The sequence below is a fragment of the Choloepus didactylus genome, chromosome 4 (genome assembly GCF_015220235.1).
Source record: "Choloepus didactylus isolate mChoDid1 chromosome 4, mChoDid1.pri, whole genome shotgun sequence".
In the NCBI taxonomy this organism is placed as follows: Eukaryota; Metazoa; Chordata; class Mammalia; order Pilosa; family Megalonychidae; genus Choloepus; species Choloepus didactylus.
In genome coordinates this window covers 85,211,228-85,233,471 of record NC_051310.1, presented here as the reverse complement: position 1 = coordinate 85,233,471, position 22,244 = coordinate 85,211,228, and the positions used below count along the sequence as shown (strand labels likewise).

At 37.9% G+C, this 22,244-nt stretch overlaps 1 protein-coding gene across 10 annotated transcripts in view; it reads left to right on the top strand.

Annotated features, from left to right (window-relative positions):
* MCTP2 (multiple C2 and transmembrane domain containing 2) overlaps window positions 1-22,244 on the top strand; it is a 254,741-nt gene that overhangs the window by 131,727 nt on the left and 100,770 nt on the right. For all 10 annotated transcript variants that reach the window (XM_037832944.1, XM_037832947.1, XM_037832945.1 and 7 more), the window contains 4 exons: window positions 2,516-2,702; window positions 3,692-3,785; window positions 16,000-16,102; window positions 17,487-17,589. In XM_037832944.1, the coding sequence (XP_037688872.1) occupies window positions 2,516-2,702; window positions 3,692-3,785; window positions 16,000-16,102; window positions 17,487-17,589 (487 nt within the window). The remainder of the gene's footprint in view (window positions 1-2,515; window positions 2,703-3,691; window positions 3,786-15,999; window positions 16,103-17,486; window positions 17,590-22,244) is intronic.

Below are 22,244 nucleotides of genomic sequence, written 5' to 3'. Positions count from 1 at the left end.
TACATGATGCTGATAAATTGATTTAATTTGACCTTTCATGACATTGAGAAAGTTAAGGTGAATATTTGGCTGAATTCACTAATTAGTTAAAGAAGAATTCAGAATCCCATGAAGTTGGTTTCAAAAACCTCTTGTCTCATAGCTAATATAGGCACGGTTATTTTGCATGTTGCTGTTCTTTTCTGGTTATCTAAATCATTTTTAAGTGTGAGATAGGTGCAAAAGTTTCATAGTGGACAGAAATGACTGAAAAGTTTGTGAACATATGTAATTTCTGAGGAGAAACCCAATATTTACTTCACATTTTGTTTGGTGTGTGATTCAATTTTTTAAAAAAATAATAAACTGGTCTGTTCCAGTAAGTTTTGCCTGTGTACAGTCACCAGGAGTGTTTGCACAGTTATTCTAAATATTCTAGTATTGTTTACAGCATTTTTGGGTGACTTTGGGAATTTATGACCAGTCCATTTTTAATGAAAGATTTTATTGCCCAATCATGCATTGTTTTTGACCCACAAACATTATTAGTTATCAGAGGTCTTGTCTCTAAATAACTTTTGGCTGTTAAAAAAACACAAGACCACTGCCACAACAAAAAGTAGACATTCAAAGGACAAGAATAAGTCATCTTTATTAATGATATTAAAAAGAATGTGCCATAAATAAGTGATTGCTAATTTGGACTAAAGTGACCACCAAAGAAAATTCACATAAATTTTACATAAGAAATAGTTTTATTAGGTAAAATTGTTTATAACAGTGTAAAATAATGCTTAGCAAAGTATTCCCAAGCAGGCATACTATTGCAGTATTGATTATGAATTTCTACAAAACTGTTGTAGAAATGCCATAATTAAAGCACTGGTGTTTGTTTTCTTTCCAAGCAAATTTAATTTCTCGGTTACATAATTATTTATGAAATAAAACTATTTAGTAATTCTTTTCCTAAATAGTAGTAAACTTTAACTTTGAAAGTTTCCTTATTGCTACAGAATACATTTGTTTTGATTCAAAACTTAAGGATTATTTGAAAAGACGCATTTTTTTTAATCTATCTTCAGTAGAGAAACTTGATGAATTTATTGCATGCAGAAACTCCAAACCCTTGCCTTGCCAGCTGAGGTCACTTTTAGTAATTAGGAATAGATAAGTATCCTGAATTCAATAGATAAATATAGAGGTATCCTTAATTCTATAGGCACGTATCAGTATGCAATGCATCTTTGATCCTGTAGAAAAAGCTAGTAGCAACTTTTAATGTGATGAAATTTTTTTGTTTTTTTGTTTGTTTGTTTGTTTTTTCCTTTTTAGTTGGGACTGGCATGTTTCATTCAAATTCATTAAACTGGAATTTTTTTACCTAAATATCCATGTGGCTCAAAATTGTTCGTGTTTTATGTAATATGTCAGTTTACCTATTTCTAATCATCTGCAAATATACAAAATCCTTTGGAGAGCTGCTTGTAAGAATCCATCCTTCCAAACATCATAGAAGGCAGTGCTTCCATTCCTCATCTGAAGTCTTGAATAGTCATTGCATTCAATAAATATGGTGGGAAAAGGAGAATAAATTAATTTCAACGAAAATCAAAACTATACATCAAGGAACTACCATTGCCCATTCCCTCCCCACTCCAGCCTACCTCTCTTACTTCACCCACCTGTGTACAAAGCAGGTTGTGTGTGGTCCAGGCAAACTCAGAGTTTTCAGTGGTAAAGCAAATATATGACTTAGCACCTAAGCCCACTTTTTTGGAATTTGCTTCTGTATTTAAATGTGTTTGAGATTTTCAACATCCCCAGATCGTTGGTCGTTAAGAGGCGGAAACATGCAATTTATAGTAGATGGGTACAGCATTCTCTGCCAGTGCTGCTGAAATGGGATCAATCAACACACTTCATGCTCCATTTGTGCAAAAGAAGCCCACCTGGGGGAACCCTGTGGAACTGTGCCTTATTAGGAAAACACCTTAACACATTTCTATAAATAAAATTTGCCAGTTGGCATTAATCAGGGAGAAAATGGTTTCTCCGTAAGAGCTCTCTCTCTCTCTTAAATTTGTCTTTTTTCTTTTTTTTTTTTTAACTCATCCTTTATTTTCTTCCCTCGTAAAAGAGAGAGCCCAGAGAAGCCATATAGAGCACTTATTAGTAAAACTTAATGTTTGAAACTTTTTCCTCCCTCTTTCTTGATCTCATTGTCTTTCTACAGACCTTATTTGGCAAAGACCAGGGTCTCCTCTTTTCATTTGCTATCCCCAGATGCTGCCTTCTTTTTTATTTTCTTTACCTCTCCATCTCCTTAATTTTAGAGTGTGTTAGGCTGGGAGTGTCTGTTAGGAGCCAGGGGCACAGCTCTAACCTTCACTGCCCTGTGGGGACACGGAGCAATAAACCCGAGTCCAGACCGAGTGAGGTTTCTGGGACGATGAAATAAAAGTCAGCTGCTTCGGAGCTTCCACAGTGGCCTTGAACTAATCACTTTTCTTTCTCTGATTTCGTGAGAACATTCTAGGTGTAAAGTGGATATTGCAGCGCTCCCGCTCAAGCGAGCCAACTGCTTAGAACTGCCGCTGGAGAGCTGTCTGGGGGCTCTACTGATGCTGATCACGCTCAGCCCCTGTGCAGGAATTTGTGTGTCTGATCTGTGCGTGTGCCCCTTGGCAGACCCCAGCGAAAGAAAGCAGATTTCCCAGCGATATGTGAGTGCTTTGCCTGCTTCCACGGCTCCCACTCCCGAGCCCCCCTTTTAAGTGGAAACCATGCGTATGAACTGAAAAACGGCCTAAAAAAGAAATCTTTGTCCAAAGTTTAATTGTATGTCTCATAAAACAAAACATCAGACCTAGAGGTTAATGCATTAGTGAGTAGGTGAAATTAGACTAGAGTTTGCCTGGCTATTTTAAAAGGTACTTTGAACTTTTGCTTTTACGAAGTCTTCGGAGAAAATTGAAATCTGCAACTAAGCAGACTGTTGTTTGGCGTGTCTGCATATGAGGATCGGGATTTTAATATAAATTCGCAAAGTAACTTTTTTACCAACAGCTGATGTTTGCAAAGTTATAGATATCTTTCTAGAACCTTTTAAGATCAAATGGGAAAGTGCTTGCGCCTTATAAAGCAAAGCACTAGATCGGCATGAAAGATTGTTGTTGTATACTCTCGTGGATGATAATAGCAGTGTGTGATTTTTGCCTAAGTAGCTGCAGTGTGCTTAAAAGTCCACTCAGCGTTTTAAAATGGAATGGCTTTGTCCTCTTCATTTAGTTTTTGTACTCTTGCTTTTTAGATGCTTTTATTTGCATTCTGTTTTTATCCTAAAGTTTTTTATCATAAAGTTTCATTAAATGGAAAGGAGGGGGGAAAGGGAATCAAGGTATTTCCACACACACTGCCCAAGTGGACTCTCTGTGCTCCCACGAGGGGGTGATGTTAAAAGTAGATTGTATGTGCTTGAAATCTGTTTATTTTAAAGCCATAGATAGTTAAGTCTCAGTCACCTTTCTTTTAATCTGGCTGCATGAATACTTTGCTGTCCTATTAAATGGCATAATGCCTTTTTTTTTGGAGCTTTTCTAAGAGTTTAATAAGAAAGGTGAAGATAAATCTAGAATGTACTTCCTGTACAATAAATAGTATGGCAGTAAATAGAAAGTGATTTTCATTTTTGATCTCCTTTTCTCCCCCTCAGTGCTTACAGAACTCCCTGAAAGATATGAAGGACGTCGGCATTTTACAAGTGAAGGTTTTAAAGGCAGTAGATCTCTTAGCAGCAGATTTCTCAGGTACAGAATATTTTCATTTTATAATTCATGCTTACTTTTGTTTTTATTTATTTCTGCCTTTGAAATGATCTCAGGGAAAAGAAAAATATTTTAACATGTGTAAAGTAATCATGGTCTTTCATGTGGGGAAATAGAAGTTAAAAGAGGCAGGCCTGTGCAGTTCTTTCACATAATAACATTTTCCACAAAATTATTATTTCACCTAATTTAATTATGGTTAGATAATCTGGTCCATTTGAGTTTCAAATATATTTGCAGATTATTAGTGTCACCACATCTTTATTCATTAAATTAATTTTCTAATAAAGCTGTTCTATTGTAACTCTAAAGACAGTTATTTGCCTTTTTTGCCTTTACTCCCACGCAGCACTCTCTGGTACAAATGTTTTACTTCACAGTGTCGAGCAGGTTCATAAATCTGAGCATGAAAGCGGATATGGCTTCCCTGTAACAATGACCAGAGTGTAGGCCATGGGGCCACTTTGCAGATGACGTTGTCTTACACTGAGTTTCTCTTGGTGCTTCATTCTCTCAAACTTTTAGATGGAGGCTAGGAAGTGCTTTATGCTGACTGCTCCATTACGTGTGGAGTAGTCCAGACGTTCAGCGTCTGATCGGCGATCCTCCACTCACTGCCAGATTATCCCCTCATGTTCACTAACAATTTAGATGCCTGAGAGACAGCTGCTATTTACAAGCATGTTGATGAAAGCAAAGAATATTATGCAGCACAGTATTGAATGTTTTTATATCTCACGTTTTTAGACTGGAGTCTAGTCTTTTGTGTCCTTGCACACAGAAACAATCACAGTCTATTCGTATAACTTCAGAATTTCTGAGTGCGTAAAAGTAAGCTCAAACTTTGGAAAAGAGTATTTTAGGCCCTTTATACCACAAAAAGCATGGAAAATACAAATTTAGTTAAAATAAGGGCATCTTACCAACCTCCATCAAAAATGAACTGATAAAAATGACTACTTGAGAAGCCCCTCGAATAAGATGATCCCAGGAAGCAGACCCCAATTTTTTTGCCCACGTAAATATATTCATTTTCAAGGTTTTAGTTGAAATATCCAAATGATTGCTTCTAATATTCATTAGTTGAGTTGCAAAGGATTATAGTCTCATATTAATTTAGAAATATTCCTTCATTTTTATTTATATTTCATGAGAACACTTTATTCAAACATTTCATGTGTCTTTGCCATTAGTGTTTTTTTTTTTTTTTCACCGCTAAGGCATATTTAGAGTTATCCACCATGATTTTCCAGAGCTCATCATTTTTACTTCCACCTAAGTGTTTGGATGCAGCACTTCTGAATCGTGCTTGTTGCTGTCTCAGGCAATGCCGTCTCCAGCCCTAAGAGCTATTTATACCATAGGGACAGTGTTTTTAAAAAATTCCTTCTGTAGATGTATATTTTGTGATCTCAGGTCTTAATTGTGGTGCTTTAAGTCTTTTAAAGGCTTGTTTGCAACTATATCCATATATGGAAACCCTTTTTAGCTACTTTAACCATCCTTTCAGATGACACTCATAAAGCCTTACAAACTAGTATTTATCATACCTGCCTCACGTCAAGGTATCTTCCCCAAAGAGTACATTGATTATTAAAATAAAGTGAGTAAGTGGAACCTTCTTGCAAAGTCTGGAATATAAGACAAAACCCTCTTTTTGGAAGAATAATTTTTGGGTAAATGTTATTTTCCTTATATTCAGGATATTCAGTATATAGTTTTGGAAGGTGAATTTGAATAATGAAGGTGAGTACTGAAGGATTCTAGTTACAAAAAGTGGTGGATGGAATTCAAATAATACGGTGAGGTTTGATGAAATACCCTGACATTTTACTAACCCTCTTATTATATGTGAGAAAATTATCACTCTTCAGAATTGAGGCAAAGAGACGTGTTGTTAGCTAAACATGTCTGTGGACCATACTGATCTTTATTTTTAAAATGAAATGTCACAGTCTGTGTCCTTTATGGGTCACAGGTTCCTGTGTGAGTCCTCCAGTCTGTTAACAACCAAGGCATTGCTTTAGGACAACACAGTGAACCGAATTCTGCAAAGTACTGCAAAGTAACTTTTCTATGTGAAAAAAGAAGTGGATTCAGTTTTCAGTGAGATGGCAATATGGATATACTTGATATATGGTATAAAAACATCAGCATCATTTGAGTATAGGTTGAAAGAGTCACCCATCTTTGCCAGTGCTAGGAACATTTAAGAAATAAGTATCTACATATTTTTTATACCTCTGTACTGAGCATTTTCTGGTCAGCCTTACTTTACAAATGAGAGTACAGTTGCAGTTGTTCAGAGAATGAAGTATTTGCCTACAAGTAAAAAAGAAATACATTTACTCCGAATAGTCAGGGACACTGTCTAAAGAATGATGCCCATTTTGGACATAATACAAAAGAGAGCTTTCCAGGACTTTCACTTTTCTTCTCTTTCCTTGTAGATTTTTTTTTTTTTTTTTAAATAGTGGTAGTAGCTGTTTGTGCAACCCAAATGCCATAATCATGATGCCTCTAGGATGTGATGCCTAAGATACTGGGGTCCTGATAAAGCGAATCTTCATGGAGCAATTCTTGGCAATTGTCTATGGAGGTTACAGTTAGAGCTTGTGGGGTGAAGGGCCCTCCCTTACTACAGAAAGAACGGATGCCTTGATCACCCATATCATCGGTGCTTTCCAGATTTTAAAGTTATCTATCTCCTTATCAGTAACAGTTAGAAAAATGTCAGTTACCCATTCCACATCAAATTTAGAGGGATATTCATAATTGTTATTGATGTTACAGTTATATAGATATTCATAAAGAAGAAATAAAATAAACTTTGGCAAAATTGAACACTCATTACTAGTATTTTAGAACACGGGATTAAAAAGATATATACCTAAGTTATGTTACCCTTTTTCATAAAAAATATGTTTATATAGAAAGGAAAAAAATCAATGTTAACTTTTCAAATGTGTTGATAAAAGATATTTATATTCTAAGTCTCTATTAAACGATATTTATAAAAGATAGACTTGAATGCTCTAATGTATAAAAAGATATTTAGTTTTCTAATTACTAATTAATTTCATCAATGTGCTGTTTAAATGTGTGATTGGAACAATTTCCATAGTCATACATTTTTATTTGTATATAGCGTGGTACTTTTTATAAGTTTCTGACATTTGCTTGTATATAAGAGATAGGCTCTTTTTTTGTTTTGTTTTGTTTTAAAGAATCTGAAGTGACTTCTCTTCTCTTGTAGCCTGTCCCTACAATGTTGGTGAAAGATATTTTAGTGTTCTCAGTTCCACAGCCAGCATTACCTGAGGATGGCCATAAGCAGTTATCCTAATAGAGGAACCTGTCAGATATTTTTATTAAAGAGTTTGCCTCACAAACACCTTGTGCTCAGCATAACCTAAAATCTTCTTTAAGTAAAAGGTCACCCTGTGTGCTCTCATTACCTTCAGGGTAAACCAGGCCACAGCCTTGATGCACAAAACAGATGATAAATTGTAGCTGGAGCCTCAAGGTGAACAGAGTTGTGTGTAATGTTTAATGAGAACAACACACTTCACTCCACTGCTGCTAGCCTTAAAACTCAGCTGTTTCAGGAAGAAATAGCCTGCATTCTTATTAGTAAATGAGAGGGAGTAGCATCTGTCCACAATAGAGGCCCTCACAGAGAATTTCCTACTGTGCCCAGGGGCACATCAGGTTTATGAATTAAGACCGCTGAAAGGAAATTCAGAGCCTATCTCATAGACTCCAAGAAGGTAATAAAGTAGACAATGGGTTAATGGGAAAATTGTTTAGAGAACTGAAATGTTTTCTGGTCCCAGTTGTATCTTATCTCGCGGCTGATGAGGGGGCGTATCTTTCCTATGAGCGAGGTTAGCGATAAAGAATAGAGAACTCACAACGCTTAGCACATGTATGGAGTAGTGTTCTGGATAGTCTTGTTATAAGTGATAGGATGTTGTGGGGAAGCTGCTGGGATTGCAGCATGTAGGGGTTAAACCAGCACATCAGTATTGAAACCACCCTCGCCCCCATGTGCATAGTGCATATCCCCAAATTTGCAACCTCCTCGGTAGCTCTTCTCCTGGTCTTAGAGTCAAAATGGGGGTTTCATACCTCTTGCTTCCCTGTTAATTAAGCTTTCTCTTTATTTTCTTTTTCTAAACGTATTATATAATTATTCCGGTCCCCCTAAGGAATCTTCCAGTGGCAAGAGTGGTTATTCTTCATTCACCCTCTGCTTTATTCCCGCACCCCTCAGCCATTCACCACTGCTGGGATCCCTCTGTGCTTTAGGAATCCTGGTGTAAAATGAGCAAGATAGAAACTTAGATTTTTCTTTAACTTATCATGTCAGTAGTAGCCAAAGAGCAAGCAGAGTAGCATTCTAACCTTAGCTCAATGTAGGATACAATACAATATAATGTGATATTAAATAGTAAAGTATAATAACATAAAAATAATGTAGTGTGATAACAGTGTAATATGATAAAAGATAAGGTATATACAATATAAAATAAATACAAGATAATATGATATATAACAATAATTTAATGTATTATATAATAGAATATAGTATCCATGAATATCCTCTATCCTTTATAGAAAAGTCCTACTTAATTGTTCATGTTCTAAACATCCTATTAATCTGTATCTCATGATCAGAAGCTGAAAAATTATTAAGAAACAAAATTGGAAATATCATTTTTACTCAGTTTAGAGATATTTGCCCTCCAGGAGCCTCACAGTTTTTGTTTTTTTTTTTTAAGATATAAGATTTTGCTAATAAGCATAGTAAGCATATTCAAAGGAAAAAAAATACAGATTTCATCTTTTTGACTTTTTAGCACTTTTTACCACCCAAATATACCCATCAAACACAAAAAGTGTCCAAGTGGATCTGGATACTCTTGATGTCTCGGCGGTAAAGTTTTCTCTTGGACCTTTCTCTGTTTCCAATGTTAATAAATAAGGTAATTATCAAATTAACACATAATCTCAGAATATCTATCAGAGAAGTGATAAAGGCAATGTGTTTTAAGACCAGAAGAAATTATGAAGTAGCCTTATTTAATAAATAAGGATGTTAGGGAATGCAACAGTGCCTGATCCAGGAAAATAAAGATGCATTTAATTCCAGAACCCGTTTCTTTCCAAGGGGCCCAGTAGAGCTTCCCCAGCTCTTTATTTTCTTAAGTTTTTCTCAACGTAAGGTGAGTCAGCTTGATGGTAGATCCAGTAATGCTCCAGAAATATTCGTTGAGCACATACTATAGACCAGGTACACCTTAGAGAGCTGATGATCAGTAAGAGTGGGTTTCTGTCTTCTTTTACTTCACCTTTCTTCCTCTCCTGAAGAATAACTACCAGATGTAGGCAGTGGCTTGTATCGTTGAAGTGAATGAGGGCCTTGCTCAAAATCAGTGTTATTTCAAGTTCACTGGTTCCTTGCCTAAGCCATTAGGAGGAGCTCTTGGTCTGTTCCTCACCTAGGTTTGACCTCCCAATTTAGTGGCAAAGTGCTCCATTTATTTAACAACTGCAGGAGCCCTTCCCATGTGCCTGGGACTAGTGCCTTAAGTCTGTCAATATTCAGTCCATGGTTTTTTCATTGAAGGTGAAAATTAGCACCCCTTTTTTTGTCCCTTATTTTTACAGTAGTGTCCTCTCATTTTTAATCCCTGTATATTATGGTCCAGTACAGAGGTGTATTTAGAAGCAGAGATCCATTAGTAAATCTTGTTTCTAGCACCTACTCACCCTGTGTTCACTTCCTTGCGAATATTTTGAGGGTTAACTTAAAACCAATGGAACATGCCTGGCACATGTAAATAAGTGCTTATTTCCATTATTTATTAAATTAACTAAATTAATTTTATTGGATGTAGTTGATATGTAGAATTGTACAAGTGATTGCCTTTCTGATATTTTGCTTATGATCTCCCTAGTTTTAGATAATGTTGAAAATATAAGCATTGCTAATGACTTTTAGCTCATCGTACTTTGAGAAATCTGCAGTTATCACTATTAAGATGGTTGGAATTGTTTGTTTCTATTTCCTGCTAACATTATGGGGAAAATAGTATGCTTCATGGTAGGGAAATTATCATACTAAATTAGTTTAGTGCTTGCATTTCACATTTTGATAATCTGGAAAATAGTTTTATCAATATGTAATACCTTTATGGCCTCGTTAATTTTTTTCGTATGTATATAAAGTGATAACCTCAGAAACTGTTGACCCAAGTATTGCATTTAGACCATACATTTTAGATTATGAATGTCCCCGCTATATTCTGTAACACTGACTATTCAGTAGTTTCTGTAAATCATAACAGTGGCTGTAAGTTTTTTGCTGTTGTGGTTTTGTTTATGTTTATTTTAATAATGAAGGTTATTTGTGTCAGAAGAGGAATAGTCCTTCTGGTTATTGTTCACTGGACTTTTAAGCCACATGCCCATTTTCTGGTATTTTGTTGTCTGATTCTTGACAATATTTCCATAGTAACACCTCTCCTCATAAAGATGCCCCATTTTCAAAGGGATGTTTGTAATTGCAATTTCTAGAAAGCTCAGCAATAGCAACTGAATGTTTTAATTTTCATGAGAATCTCATGGATAACTGAGCCCAAATCAAGGTCAACTTTTTTTTAAATAACATTCAAAACTATATAAATCTCCTTTGACAGACTGTCTCTTTTAAATGTCTGCCAAAGAAAATGGATTCTAGTCAATGTAAAATTTAGGAGTATGTAAGAGGTTTTACTGCTTGAAAACTTAATGGGACTGTGAGAATGAATGGATTCAGTTCATTTGTGTTGTTCCATGAATTAGCAAAGGGATCCCTCCATCTTACTGGATGGGGTCTTAGTGCTTAGCAGGTAATACCTTAATTTATTCAGCAAGTACACCTCCTCTGTGTGAGACCCTATGTTAAGAATTGGTTCCTGCCCTCACATTAAGAAACTAATTGAATCAATAACTGTCAAATTACAATTATATAGCATAGGTCAAGTATAGGGTGCCCTGATTCATTTAAAGGGCACCTGGCTGCTGTTCTTGCAGGAGGTGAAATTTTATTTGAGATGTCAGTTTTGAGGAGTTAGGTCAGCAGAGATGAGGGAAAAACATTTTAAAATGAGGGAATAGCATGCTCAGAGGCCTTCAGTGCTTTTCTAAGGACCTGGAAGAAAGCAAGTAAAGCTGGAGAAAAGAGAACAAAGGGGCCTTGATGGGAGAAGAGGCTAATGTTTTAGGTGGGACAAGATTATGCAGGAACTTATGAACCAGGTTAAGGAATTTGGGAAACTATTAAAGTAGGGGAGTGCCATGATCCAACATGAATTAATTAAAATGTATTCTAGTGACTATAAGGAGCAAGGATTTTGAGTGGACAAGAGTGAAAATGGGGAGAAGTTAGGCAAGTTTGGTAGGTGATGGTGGCAAGTGGAACTAGAGCAGTGGCAAGAGAGTGAGGTTAGAAGAAGGAAAATTCTCATGTCACCAGTGCTTGTTTGTTCCATGCTTATATGTTAGAATGTTAGAACATCAGAAATTTGGTAAAACAACATTTAAGCAAAATCAAGTTCTCTTTCTTAGCTGTCCTGACAGTCCTAATTGATACCTTATTCTGTACATCTGTCACAAGGAAGAGAGCAGGTCCTTCCCAGGGAAGATTTGTGACCCACTTGGAGAGGCAGGACATACATGAAAAGTTAGGCACAGAAAGACAAAGACCACTTTCTCCTCTTTTAAAATCACTCTCAACCTCTAGCATGACACATTCCGTATTGTGGAGAATCACCAAGTATTTGTTGAACAAATGAGCAGGCACATCATACAACAGGGCATTATAATACCCCCCAAAATCTTAGGATCCTGAAACTTAAGGGTGCAGAGGAAAGTTCCAGGCAGAAGACATGTCTTGAATTGGGCCTTGGAGGTTAGTTGGCATTTGTATTATTGGGGAGGAGTAGGGGTTGGGGGAACATTGCCAGGAGAGGCCATTGCACCATATGGCAAAGTAAGAAGCACGAATGAGCCCTGCCTCACTGTGTGCTAGAGAGAACGGGACAGGGACAGCCTGCTGAGGTTAGAGGTGGGGGAAAGGCACACCAGCCTTGCTAAAAGGGTTGTGAATAGGGGATGGGTCAGGATGGATTCTGTGTTGAGAATATAGATTGACAGTATTGATGGATTGTGTGATGGGGAATATAGAATTCCCACATGAGCAGTTAAAATTTGCTCCACTATGCAATGACAAGGTTTATAGATGGTTAGAAATAAGGCATGAAGGTGGGGTTTTAGGAAATGTACTCTGGCTTGGCTCTTCTGGCTTCCTACCTTCTCAGCCTCTGAGCTATAATGCTCCACACATAGATTCAGGAATTTTCTTCCTCCAGAAATCCTTTCTCCCAACCCTGCCCCCTGTGTTGGCAATCTCTGGTTGAGTGAGTAAATGAAATAGAACCAAAACAAAATGTCTGGTTATGGCCTTTAAGGCTACAAGTCAGTCTCTGCATCTGTCCACCCTCATATTTCCTAACTCCCAATATTGGCATGTTTTTAAATTTATTTTTATCTACCTAATGAGTGTAAGGCTCCGAACTGTCCCCATCTCCTCAAGAAGGACTTACCCATTTCTGCGAGCCAAACCACTCCCCTTCTAAACCTTAAGATTCACCTCCCGTTGTGAAATGTTTCTGGAGTTTTCCCAATCAAATTAAATTTCTCTGAATTCAGTTTCATCATCTGAAAAATGGCATGTGCAACACCTAGCCTATAGAGTTGATGTGAGGATTGAATGAGAACTTGCATAAAGCATGGTGTCTCCTACAAAATGCAGGGGGATGGAAGGCCCATGGCCCTCTCTCGTCAACCCCACCTCCGGGAGCCAGGAACTTCCTGGCTGCCCTCTTTCACTGGGCTGTAGCAGTGCTCATAGGGGATGGCAGGGGCATGCCCACATCGAGGGTGCCTGTGTCAGGTCCTTTAAATGAAATACACAGGCCAAATGTGGAACAGAAATGCACAGAGAAGAAGAGAACAGGTATTAGGACAATCTACAATGGGAGGTCTGAGATGGGAACCACCCAGTCCCTGTGGAGGTGAGTATGAGGGAGGTTTTCACTGAAAAAGTGACAGAGAATAGCAGAGGTGAGTATGAAAGTTCCTTGAAGGCAGTGGCTCAGTGGTCTTTGTGTATCAGTGCCTGTGCTTTAGGGCTAGGGACAGAGTGGGTGCTTAACAAATATTTGTCAAATGAATGATCTGACCCCTAAAATTATTACTTGTCGTTCAACTACTGTAACTGACGAAAAAAGGTAAAATGGTTTAAATGAAAACTTCTACTTGCCATTCAAGGAATATAGATGAATTTTAAAGTGGTGTGAAAAAAATAGTAAAAGCTATTGACTGCAAGCTGCTAAAACATCAAGGTGAAACTGAATCGCCAACAACAAAACTGTAGATGTTCTTTCTGCCTGTAAAATCTCTGGAACAAAGAGGAAAAGTGCAGACCCAAATGTATACATATCAGTCTGCGTGGTGCCCTTCTCTTGGTACCATTGGGAATACTCGGACATTTCATCTATTAAGGGAGGCAGTTTTTATCCCAGATAAAAATATCTGTGACTTAAATTTTATTGAAAGGCCCTGTGTCTCTGGAACCTTTTAAAAGGGAAATAAATGAATCCATAAAGTCTATGTAAATTCCTCTACAACTATTTGAATGTCTTTGTTTCTTCTCCCTGCCTGTTTATACTATAATATTAATAAATGCAGTGTTTTAATGAGCTTTGACTGAATTATCTTCAGAGAGTTGGTGCAATGTGTTCCTTAGAGGCATATAACTGAAGTTGCCAGTTTCTGGCGGGAAGTCTGCTCCTTATTAGCTGGGACAGCAAAAGCGTGCCTGCTCCAGAGCTCCGGAGCTGAAGCACATGCCCACCTGTGCCTCCGTGGGGCCAGCGAGCTCTACCCTGCTGCTGTGTGGAGGAATTCCAGGGCTTTCATTAAAAGTGTCAGACGGCTTCCCCCGAGCAAATGCTGATGGCATGTCATTGTCATTGCCGGAATCTCTGGGGGAGCAGCGCTGACACCTACTAATAGTCTGACAAACGGTTAAGTAGCTCTTTGAGCTTGGGTTGAGGAATCAAGCTTGCTATACCTGAGCATGAAGCCGGGATCATGTTTTCTTTCATGGTCAGACTGAAGAGGAAATAGGTTCTTCTACACTGGCAGACTCCTTCCTAAACCTTTCCCCTGAAAACGACAACAGCAACAACAAAAAAACACATCCCCAGAGTAAAACTGTCTTCAAATAAAACTAAGACTTATTGTAGATTCAGATGCATTTTTGTGTTGGTTTGTCTTGGGCTGCCCATATCTGAAGCCCCTTCTGGATTTTGGGTGGTCTCCACTGTATATTTTGGAGATGGGGGTCAGAACCCACTTTCAGCCACAGAAGCTAAAGGAACTCCCTGTCTGTGTCTTGGCAGATAGGGCATGGGTTGTTGCTAGGCAGGAGCCATAAAGAACCTCCCCTAAGACCATTACATCTTCCTCAAGTTGAACAAAGAAGCAGGAGTGGAGGAGGCACAGAAATGCCTGTGGGGCCAGTGTCCAGAGGAAGCAGAGTCCACCCCAGCCCTTTCCTGGGGTGGATTATTCGCTGTTGTTCTTGTGCCTAAGTATTCCTACCTAGTACTTGGTTTCTAGTGATTTTTTCAAGCCTGATTTTCCAGCCTTTACAACAAATTTTGCGAGTTTGATATTATTTCAATAAATTCATTTCCTGCTTAATTTAGACAGGGACTATTTTCATAGTTTGCAACTGACTACCCTGACTGATTCATTTATGTCATTTAAATGATAGCTTGAACTTTATACCTCTGGCCCAGCATCCAAGACTCCAGGCCACTAAGCAGTTGAATGAAATCTCCTATTTCATACTAACCCTTAACCATGCATCTGTTCCTTTTCTCCTCTTTTTTTTTTTTAAATATAATCTTTATGCAGGCTCCTGCACATGTCAGTTTCTCTCTCTTGGTGTGTAGTACCTCAGAGCTCCTGGTTATTACATGAATTACATGTCGATTCAGTGACCCTAATGGTAGACCAGCAGGTCAAGAGGCCTCTTTGCATTAGGGCCTGGCCTGGGATGCCTGGGGCATTTGTTGGAATAGCATCTGTCCTGATGTCCCCAATTAATTTAGTACACCCTGCTTCATAATGTGACAGTGAGCTACAAAGGCAGGCAGTGTGCTGATGCTATATGGACATTGTGGAGCCATTCATTCATTTCCTGACAGTTCAGATTCTGGATCCTTCTGCCAAACTGAACAAAAAAGATGAAAAGTTTTATTGGGTAGCAAAATTGTCCAGCTTTGGGCTTAAGATTTTCTTGCCTTTAAAAAAAAAAATTGTATTTTTATTTATTTATTTATTTATTTATTTATTTATTTATTTATTTGAGGATGTGGGAGGTAGGGTGGAAGAAGATGAAGGAAGAAGGGAGATGGGAGAAGCAAGGAATGAACTTCATTTTCTTTTTCAAGTTAAAAACCCTGAACTAACTTGATGGGGTTATACTCTTGTGTGTCTAAGAGCACCAGATATGCAGCTCATGTGTTCAAATGATGAACTAAGTCTATAATATCCTGCATGTTTATGGCTGTTCTCTTAGGAGCATAGTTTTAATTCCTACATAGACATTCTTACATTTTTTCCTCACTTCTCTCATGGCTACATGGAAGCCTATAAGTTATTAAAGGAAAGCAGTGATCTTTCTATCTATGTTTGACTTAAAGAGAATTTGGGAAGGAAACACAGAAGAGCTTCATTTTTAGAAAAACACTTCTAAGCGGATTGCCTGTCACACGCCAATTGATACTCATTCCTGTGAACCTGCATGAAGGTCATTGGCTTTCAAGGCTAGGTCTCCATTGTGTATCAATCTCAGCCCATTAAGTATGCTAATGTCCCAACATCTAAAAGCCTTGCCCATTTCTGGAATTCCCATAGTGGACCTCTGCATGGCTAGGTGGAATTGGAGTCTTAGCTTTGCTCTTTCAGCGAGCACAATTTTATCTTTACTAAAGTGCCATGATTTCTGTTCATTTTGCCTCTGACATTTTTTAAATTTACTTGTGTTTGACTGATGTCTGTATTCTCTTTCCAGGGAAGAGTGATCCTTTTTGCTTGTTGGAATTAGGCAATGATCGCCTTCAGACACATACGGTTTACAAAAACCTCAACCCTGAATGGAACAAAGTTTTTACATTGTGAGTGTTTTAGTCTCCTGAATACTGAGGAGTGGCTTTAACTTAGAGAGCAATTATCCCTGATATGTTTAGGGCCGACTGGGACTCTTGAATGGAACTTTTCTGTCCATTTTTATGTGCAAAGGGTGAATTTTATTGTTTTTTCCTTCTGAAAACCTTTTATCCTTTCATTTTATAGAGTACAGTGTTAATAATAGAAGAGACCATTTGAACTGCAAGGGAGTGTTACAGGAGGCATTTGTAAAGCAGATCTTTTAGTGGTTGAATTAATCTGTGAGTGGATGCAAGCCTCCATATATCCAGACTAATTCCTTCCTGAGTTAGGGAAAATTACAAATGGAGACCTGCCTTAAATTCAAGGAGCTTGTATGTTATTCATTATTTCAATGACTGAAGGCTTGTATTCTGTTAGTCTTTTGGAAAATACAGATTCTCTGAGAATGCTCAAAGACTCTCAAAGGCTCCTTGAAGTCCAGCTTATCTCAGTGGCTCGATGTCCTGCCCACTCTTTTCCAAATCTAGGCATTTAGGGGCTGGGTATATTCATGTTTCCGAGTTTGCTGTAGATTGGGAAGCACTTGACCATGAAGGGGAGGCTATACATTGAATCGGGTAAAATGGGGGTACACTGCCACCACAAAGCTGAAGAAATGTTCTGTGCTTGTAAGTGAAAGAATAAAGTTCATTTTAACTGGGGTTGATGGTGTTAGTGGAAAGTTCTCGAGAATCTGTGAGAAGTGGGTTTATTCTGCTAAGCAGGTTCACAAATTACCAGAGGACAGGATTCTCTTGTTTGCCCAACACCTTGATCCGTTTGTCATCATAATGTCTCTGATGTATGGCTTCTGGTCAGTATAGAAAATGTTTCGAAATATGGGATTGCTAGCATGTTTCAACATGCTAAATTATGTTTCAACAATAAGAGGCTTTCTATGTATTTCAGCAAACAGTGACTTTTTTGACCACCTTTTTTTAAAAAAGAGATTTTTCATTAATTCAAAATAAAGAAAATATTATTTTTACTCATTTCTTTTTGAAGCTAATTTGAAATCACTTTCCTTTTACCCTCCTCACCTGGTCTGGCTTCACCCCTTTTGTCTTTCTTCGTCCTGTCCTTTAATTGTCCTACCCTTGAGTGTATGACACGGAAAATGTCATGGTAAAAAAGTTGACTTCTTTTTTTCACATAGATGTCTGACTATTCCATGATGGAAGGTTTGGGAATACAGTCAGTTTGATTTAATTTTTGGAATTTAATTAAATGGTAGTTTTATACTCTAAGGACATGCAGACTTAATTAGTGAAACAGTGTTTTCAGATCTTTGTGGAACAGACTTCATGTGTGTGTTTTTGTGTTTAATACATGGTGTGTTTCTTGTTTTAGTCCCATTAAAGATATCCATGATGTTTTGGAAGTGACAGTATTTGATGAAGATGGCGATAAACCCCCGGATTTTCTGGGAAAAGTTGCCATTCCCTTGCTGTCCGTAAGTTACCTTTTTTAATAAATAATTTGTGAGTCATTTTACAGTTAATGAGTTTCTGCAGTCTAGCATTGTTTAATCTTTGTCAGTCTGGGGAAAAAAATCCTCCCAGCTCTAGCAAAAAACTATTATTTTATTCCTCATCTTTATTAGTATTTTCAGTAGTTTCAAATATAAAATAACAGCATTTTCTACATGTCAGTCTGATATTGATTGAACCAACCAAATCACTTTGACCAGTCTTTCAGCTCACATTTAATCTTTCCATCTTAAGATGCAAGTTTCTATATGGTTTCAAGGAATGTATATTGATGACTGATTTTTCATTTATTAATGAAAATACAACATGTATTTCTTTATATCAACTTACTGTACCTTTTTTTTTTCAAATAGTTGTCTGTATGTGCACATTTGTTTTCAGTACCACTAAAGACCATTTTTCCAAAAGTTCTATTTGTCTTTTTAGTGGTCATGTTGTTTTCAACCTCAGAAAACACTTTGTGGAGGAAAGTAGTGAAAAATAGAAGGAAGAATATTTCAGCAACCCAGTTATAAGAGGACACCTCAGAGTCAGCTAAGAGGACTTGAATAAAAAATAAAAATAAAAGAATAGGTAAACCTTATAAAATTTTGAGAAGAAAGCATCAAATAATGCCAGGGAAAAGACAGGAAAGCTGGGGTCTGAACTTACCTCCTATTGTTATACCAAATATACTCTTCCAGAAGAGAGAATTTCAGTGTTTCATCCAAATATTATATGTTTTATTGTATAGTCATTATGGGTCTTATCAGCTGATGAGGCTTTATCTGTTTATTCCTAAAGACATATTTTTCCAAAGCTATTAGGGCATTTTCATGGATGGAGCAGTCTGTAATTTAACCACGAGATTAGTCCAGCTCACATGTTTACAGAGGGGGGAAAGGCTGCACCTCTTAATATCTCATCTTCTGTTTTTTGATCGCTTTGTTAATTTCTCCCCAAGTTCTCATATACCTGTTGTAACTTGTACGGAGTGGTTGGAGCATCTGCTCCCTCGTAGAGCTGCCTCCTGCCAAATGCTCTGGGACATCAGCGACAGGCTATGCCTGCTCTCAGAGAGGGGATGGTAATTTGGGATTTCCCACTCTTTTATTGCAACTTTGTCAGTTATTCCTGAAAGAATACGCGTAACAGGAACCTCTGAAGGGACTGGAAAGAAAGTCTCTCCTTTGTATTTCATTGTTATCTTTTGCTCTCTCTCTTAATGTTTTTGACAGTTTCCTCTTGTTTTTGTTGATGAATCCTTTAACAGCATATTTTATTCCTTGCTTGCCATACACTACTTGGTATCTTTTAAAAACTCCTTGTTTTGCTTGTCAAAGTTTTGCATATTTGGTCTTTCTATATTGCCAGCAGTTGACCCTTCCTTATTTCTACTTTCCTCCCTCCCTCCCTCTTAATGCATAATGTCTAGGTGCTTTTGGGTTAGAGCTAAGAAAAATGTAACCTCCCACTAAATCAGGGTTTCCCAACCTCAGCACAATTGACATTTTTCATCAGAAAATTCTTTATTTTAATAAGTTGTCTTGTGCATTGTAGGATGTTTGATGGCCTCCTTAACCTTTACCCACTAAATAGCAATAGCAACTACACCACCATCACCATTACCACCATCACCACCATCACCACCGCCACCACCACCACCATCACCATCACCACCAGTAGCACCACCATCAGCATCACCACCACCACTACCATCACCATCACCACCACCACCGCCATCACCACCACATCACCACCACCACCGCTAGCACCACCATCACCATCATTACCATCACCACCACCACCACCAGCACCATCACCATCATCACCACTACCACCACCAGCACCACCACCATCACCACCACCACCACCATCACCATCATCACCACCGCCACTACCACCACCACCGCCACCACTTTGTGACAACCCAAAATGGCTTCAGATATTGCAAAATGTCCTATCAGGGCCAAAATCATTCCCAGTGGAGGATTACTGAGCTAAATTAGTTCATTTTTCAAAACATATCCTTCAAAATACCAGGGAGATTTATTTGCGAAAGACCAAGTTAAATGCACACAGCGCCCACATCTTAACTCTTTTCAGGTTAGGAGCTGCCCACAGTCTGTTCATTCATTTGTTCAACAAATATTTATTGAATGTCCCCTTCATGTCAGATCCTATTTTAAGGGATAACTCTCAAATTTTGCCCACAGTGAAGCTCACTTTTCTCTTGGAGATTCTATTGCAGGAGACAATGTGTAAACCAAATAAATATAATATACAGTATATTAAATGATTAAAGTCATATGGAGTAAACTCAAGCAGGGAAAGGGGGGCACCAAGAGTATGTGGGGGAGGATATGCAACATTTCATAAGGTGGCCAGGGAGGGCCTTATTAAAAGGGAAAATTTGAGTGAAAACTTAAGGAGATGAAGGAGAGAACCATGTGAATATTTGGGAAAACTCCTCTGGCCAGGAAATGTTCACGCTCTAAGAGTCTTAGACAGGACCTTGGCTGTAGAATTCCAGAAATATCAGGGAGGCCTGTATGAATGGAACAGTTTGAGCCAGGTGGAGGAATAGCAGGAGGTAGAACAGAAAGGAAAACTGGAATGAGGTGGGGCAAGGAAAGGATGCTGTAGGACCTTGAAAGCCTAAAAGTTTGAAGGACTTCGGCTTTTCTCTAGCAGAAGATGGGAAACCACTGGGAGTTTTTAGGCAGGGAATTTTTGATTTGGTTAACATTTGTTTCTAATACGAAAGGCTGTTCACCGCTGAAAGGCATCTAGCTTGGAAAGACAGCTTGACTGACAGCTCTATTACCCCATTAGGGACCTTGGAGCCAATGGATGTTGAGCTAAGGGACTTTAGCTGATGTTGTACAGTGTGGCTATCTCAATTCAGACGTTTCTGCTTCCTTGGCCAATAAATTGGGAAATGGATCAAATTTTACAGGTGGTCTTTGTGGGTTCTTCCTGACAATTTTTTGTGCCTCTGAAACATGCACTCCCCAAGTGAACTGATTCCACACCTAAAGTATAGATATAAATATGCTAGAAGAGATGCCATAGCCCTCATTATCTGTAATAAGCAAATGCTAGGTTGTTAATTATTGCATTGATTCTTCTTTTTTCAAATAATTCCAACTTGTGGCTAGGAGGATATTTTTAAAATCTGTTTAGAAAAAGGTGTTTTCTTTAGTTAGCATCTATTGAGTGATGCTTAACCAGCAAAACCTGTGCTTTGCCCTTCACATGTTAAATTGATAATTCTATAGTAATGTAAGGTATGTTGTATTATGATGCCTACTTACTAATGAGGAAACTGAGGCAAAGAAAGACTCATATAGCTGATGAATAATAAAGAAAGGAATTGTAGTTATGCAGCTTGATATCAGAGACTGAGCCCCTAAAGTAGGTTAAACAGTAGGTTAAAATGTAAATATCATTCCAAAAGCAATGATCAAGAGTCAGGTTTTTTTTGTTTGTTTGTGTTTTTTTGTTTTGTCTTGTTTTGTTTTTGCGTGTGTGTGTATGAAACCACTGTGCTAAGTGTGGTGGGGAGTGACTGGGTGGGTAACAGTTGAAGAGTTGCATTTTTGGGATTATGTCAATGGAATGAGCACAAGGCCTGAAATATTAGGTGTCACTCAAAGGGAACAAGAGAATGGGAGGGGAAGAGAGTGATTTAACAACGGGAGACTTTAGGAAACAGGGCATTTGAGCTGGGTCAGAAGAATTTTTTTCTTTTTAACTTTTTATTTTGAAATGCTCTGAAACATACAGGACAGTTACAAAAATAATACAAACCCCATACAGAGTGCCAACCTACTCCTAGTCCCCAGATATCTGGGTCTGCCAATGGTAATACTTTTCCACATTTGTTGTATCATTCATTATTTCCATCTATCTATCTATCTATCTATCTATCTATCTATCTATCTACCCATCCACTGATCTTTCTATCAGTCTGCCTGCCTGCCTGCCTGCATAGCAATCCATTTTCTGAACACCTCGGTGCAGATTTTGTACATCATCCTCCTTGAACACTTAATATTGCTAGGTGCATTTCCTAAGAGCAAGGATATTCACTTATGTAGCCACCTTAAGTGCAGTTATCAAGTTCAAAAAAATTGACATTGGTATAATGCATACAATCTGTACTCCTATTTTTCAGTAATGTACTTTTGAACCTTTACTCCTCCCTTGCTAGATCCCATCCAGGATCATGTATTGAATTGAATTTAATTGTCATTGTTGCTTTAGTTGCTTGATTTTGAAAAAAATAGTGGAAACGTACATACAGTATAAACTCTCCCGTCTCAGCCACACTGAAACATACCATCTACTGGGACTAATCACATTCACATTACTTTGGTACCCTCACCACCTTCCAATACTAAAACGTTTCCATCTCCCCAAACAGAAACCCTGTATCCGTTAGGCATGAATTCCCCATTCCTTCTACCCTGTGCCCCTGCAACCTGTACTGTAATGTCTGTCTCTATGAGGTTGCATATTCTTTGATATTTCTTTGTAGTTAGCATGGGGCTTAAACTTAACATTCTAAATCTATAAAAATCATGTTTTCTTTGATACCAACTTAACTTTAATAGCATGCAGACAATATGTTCTT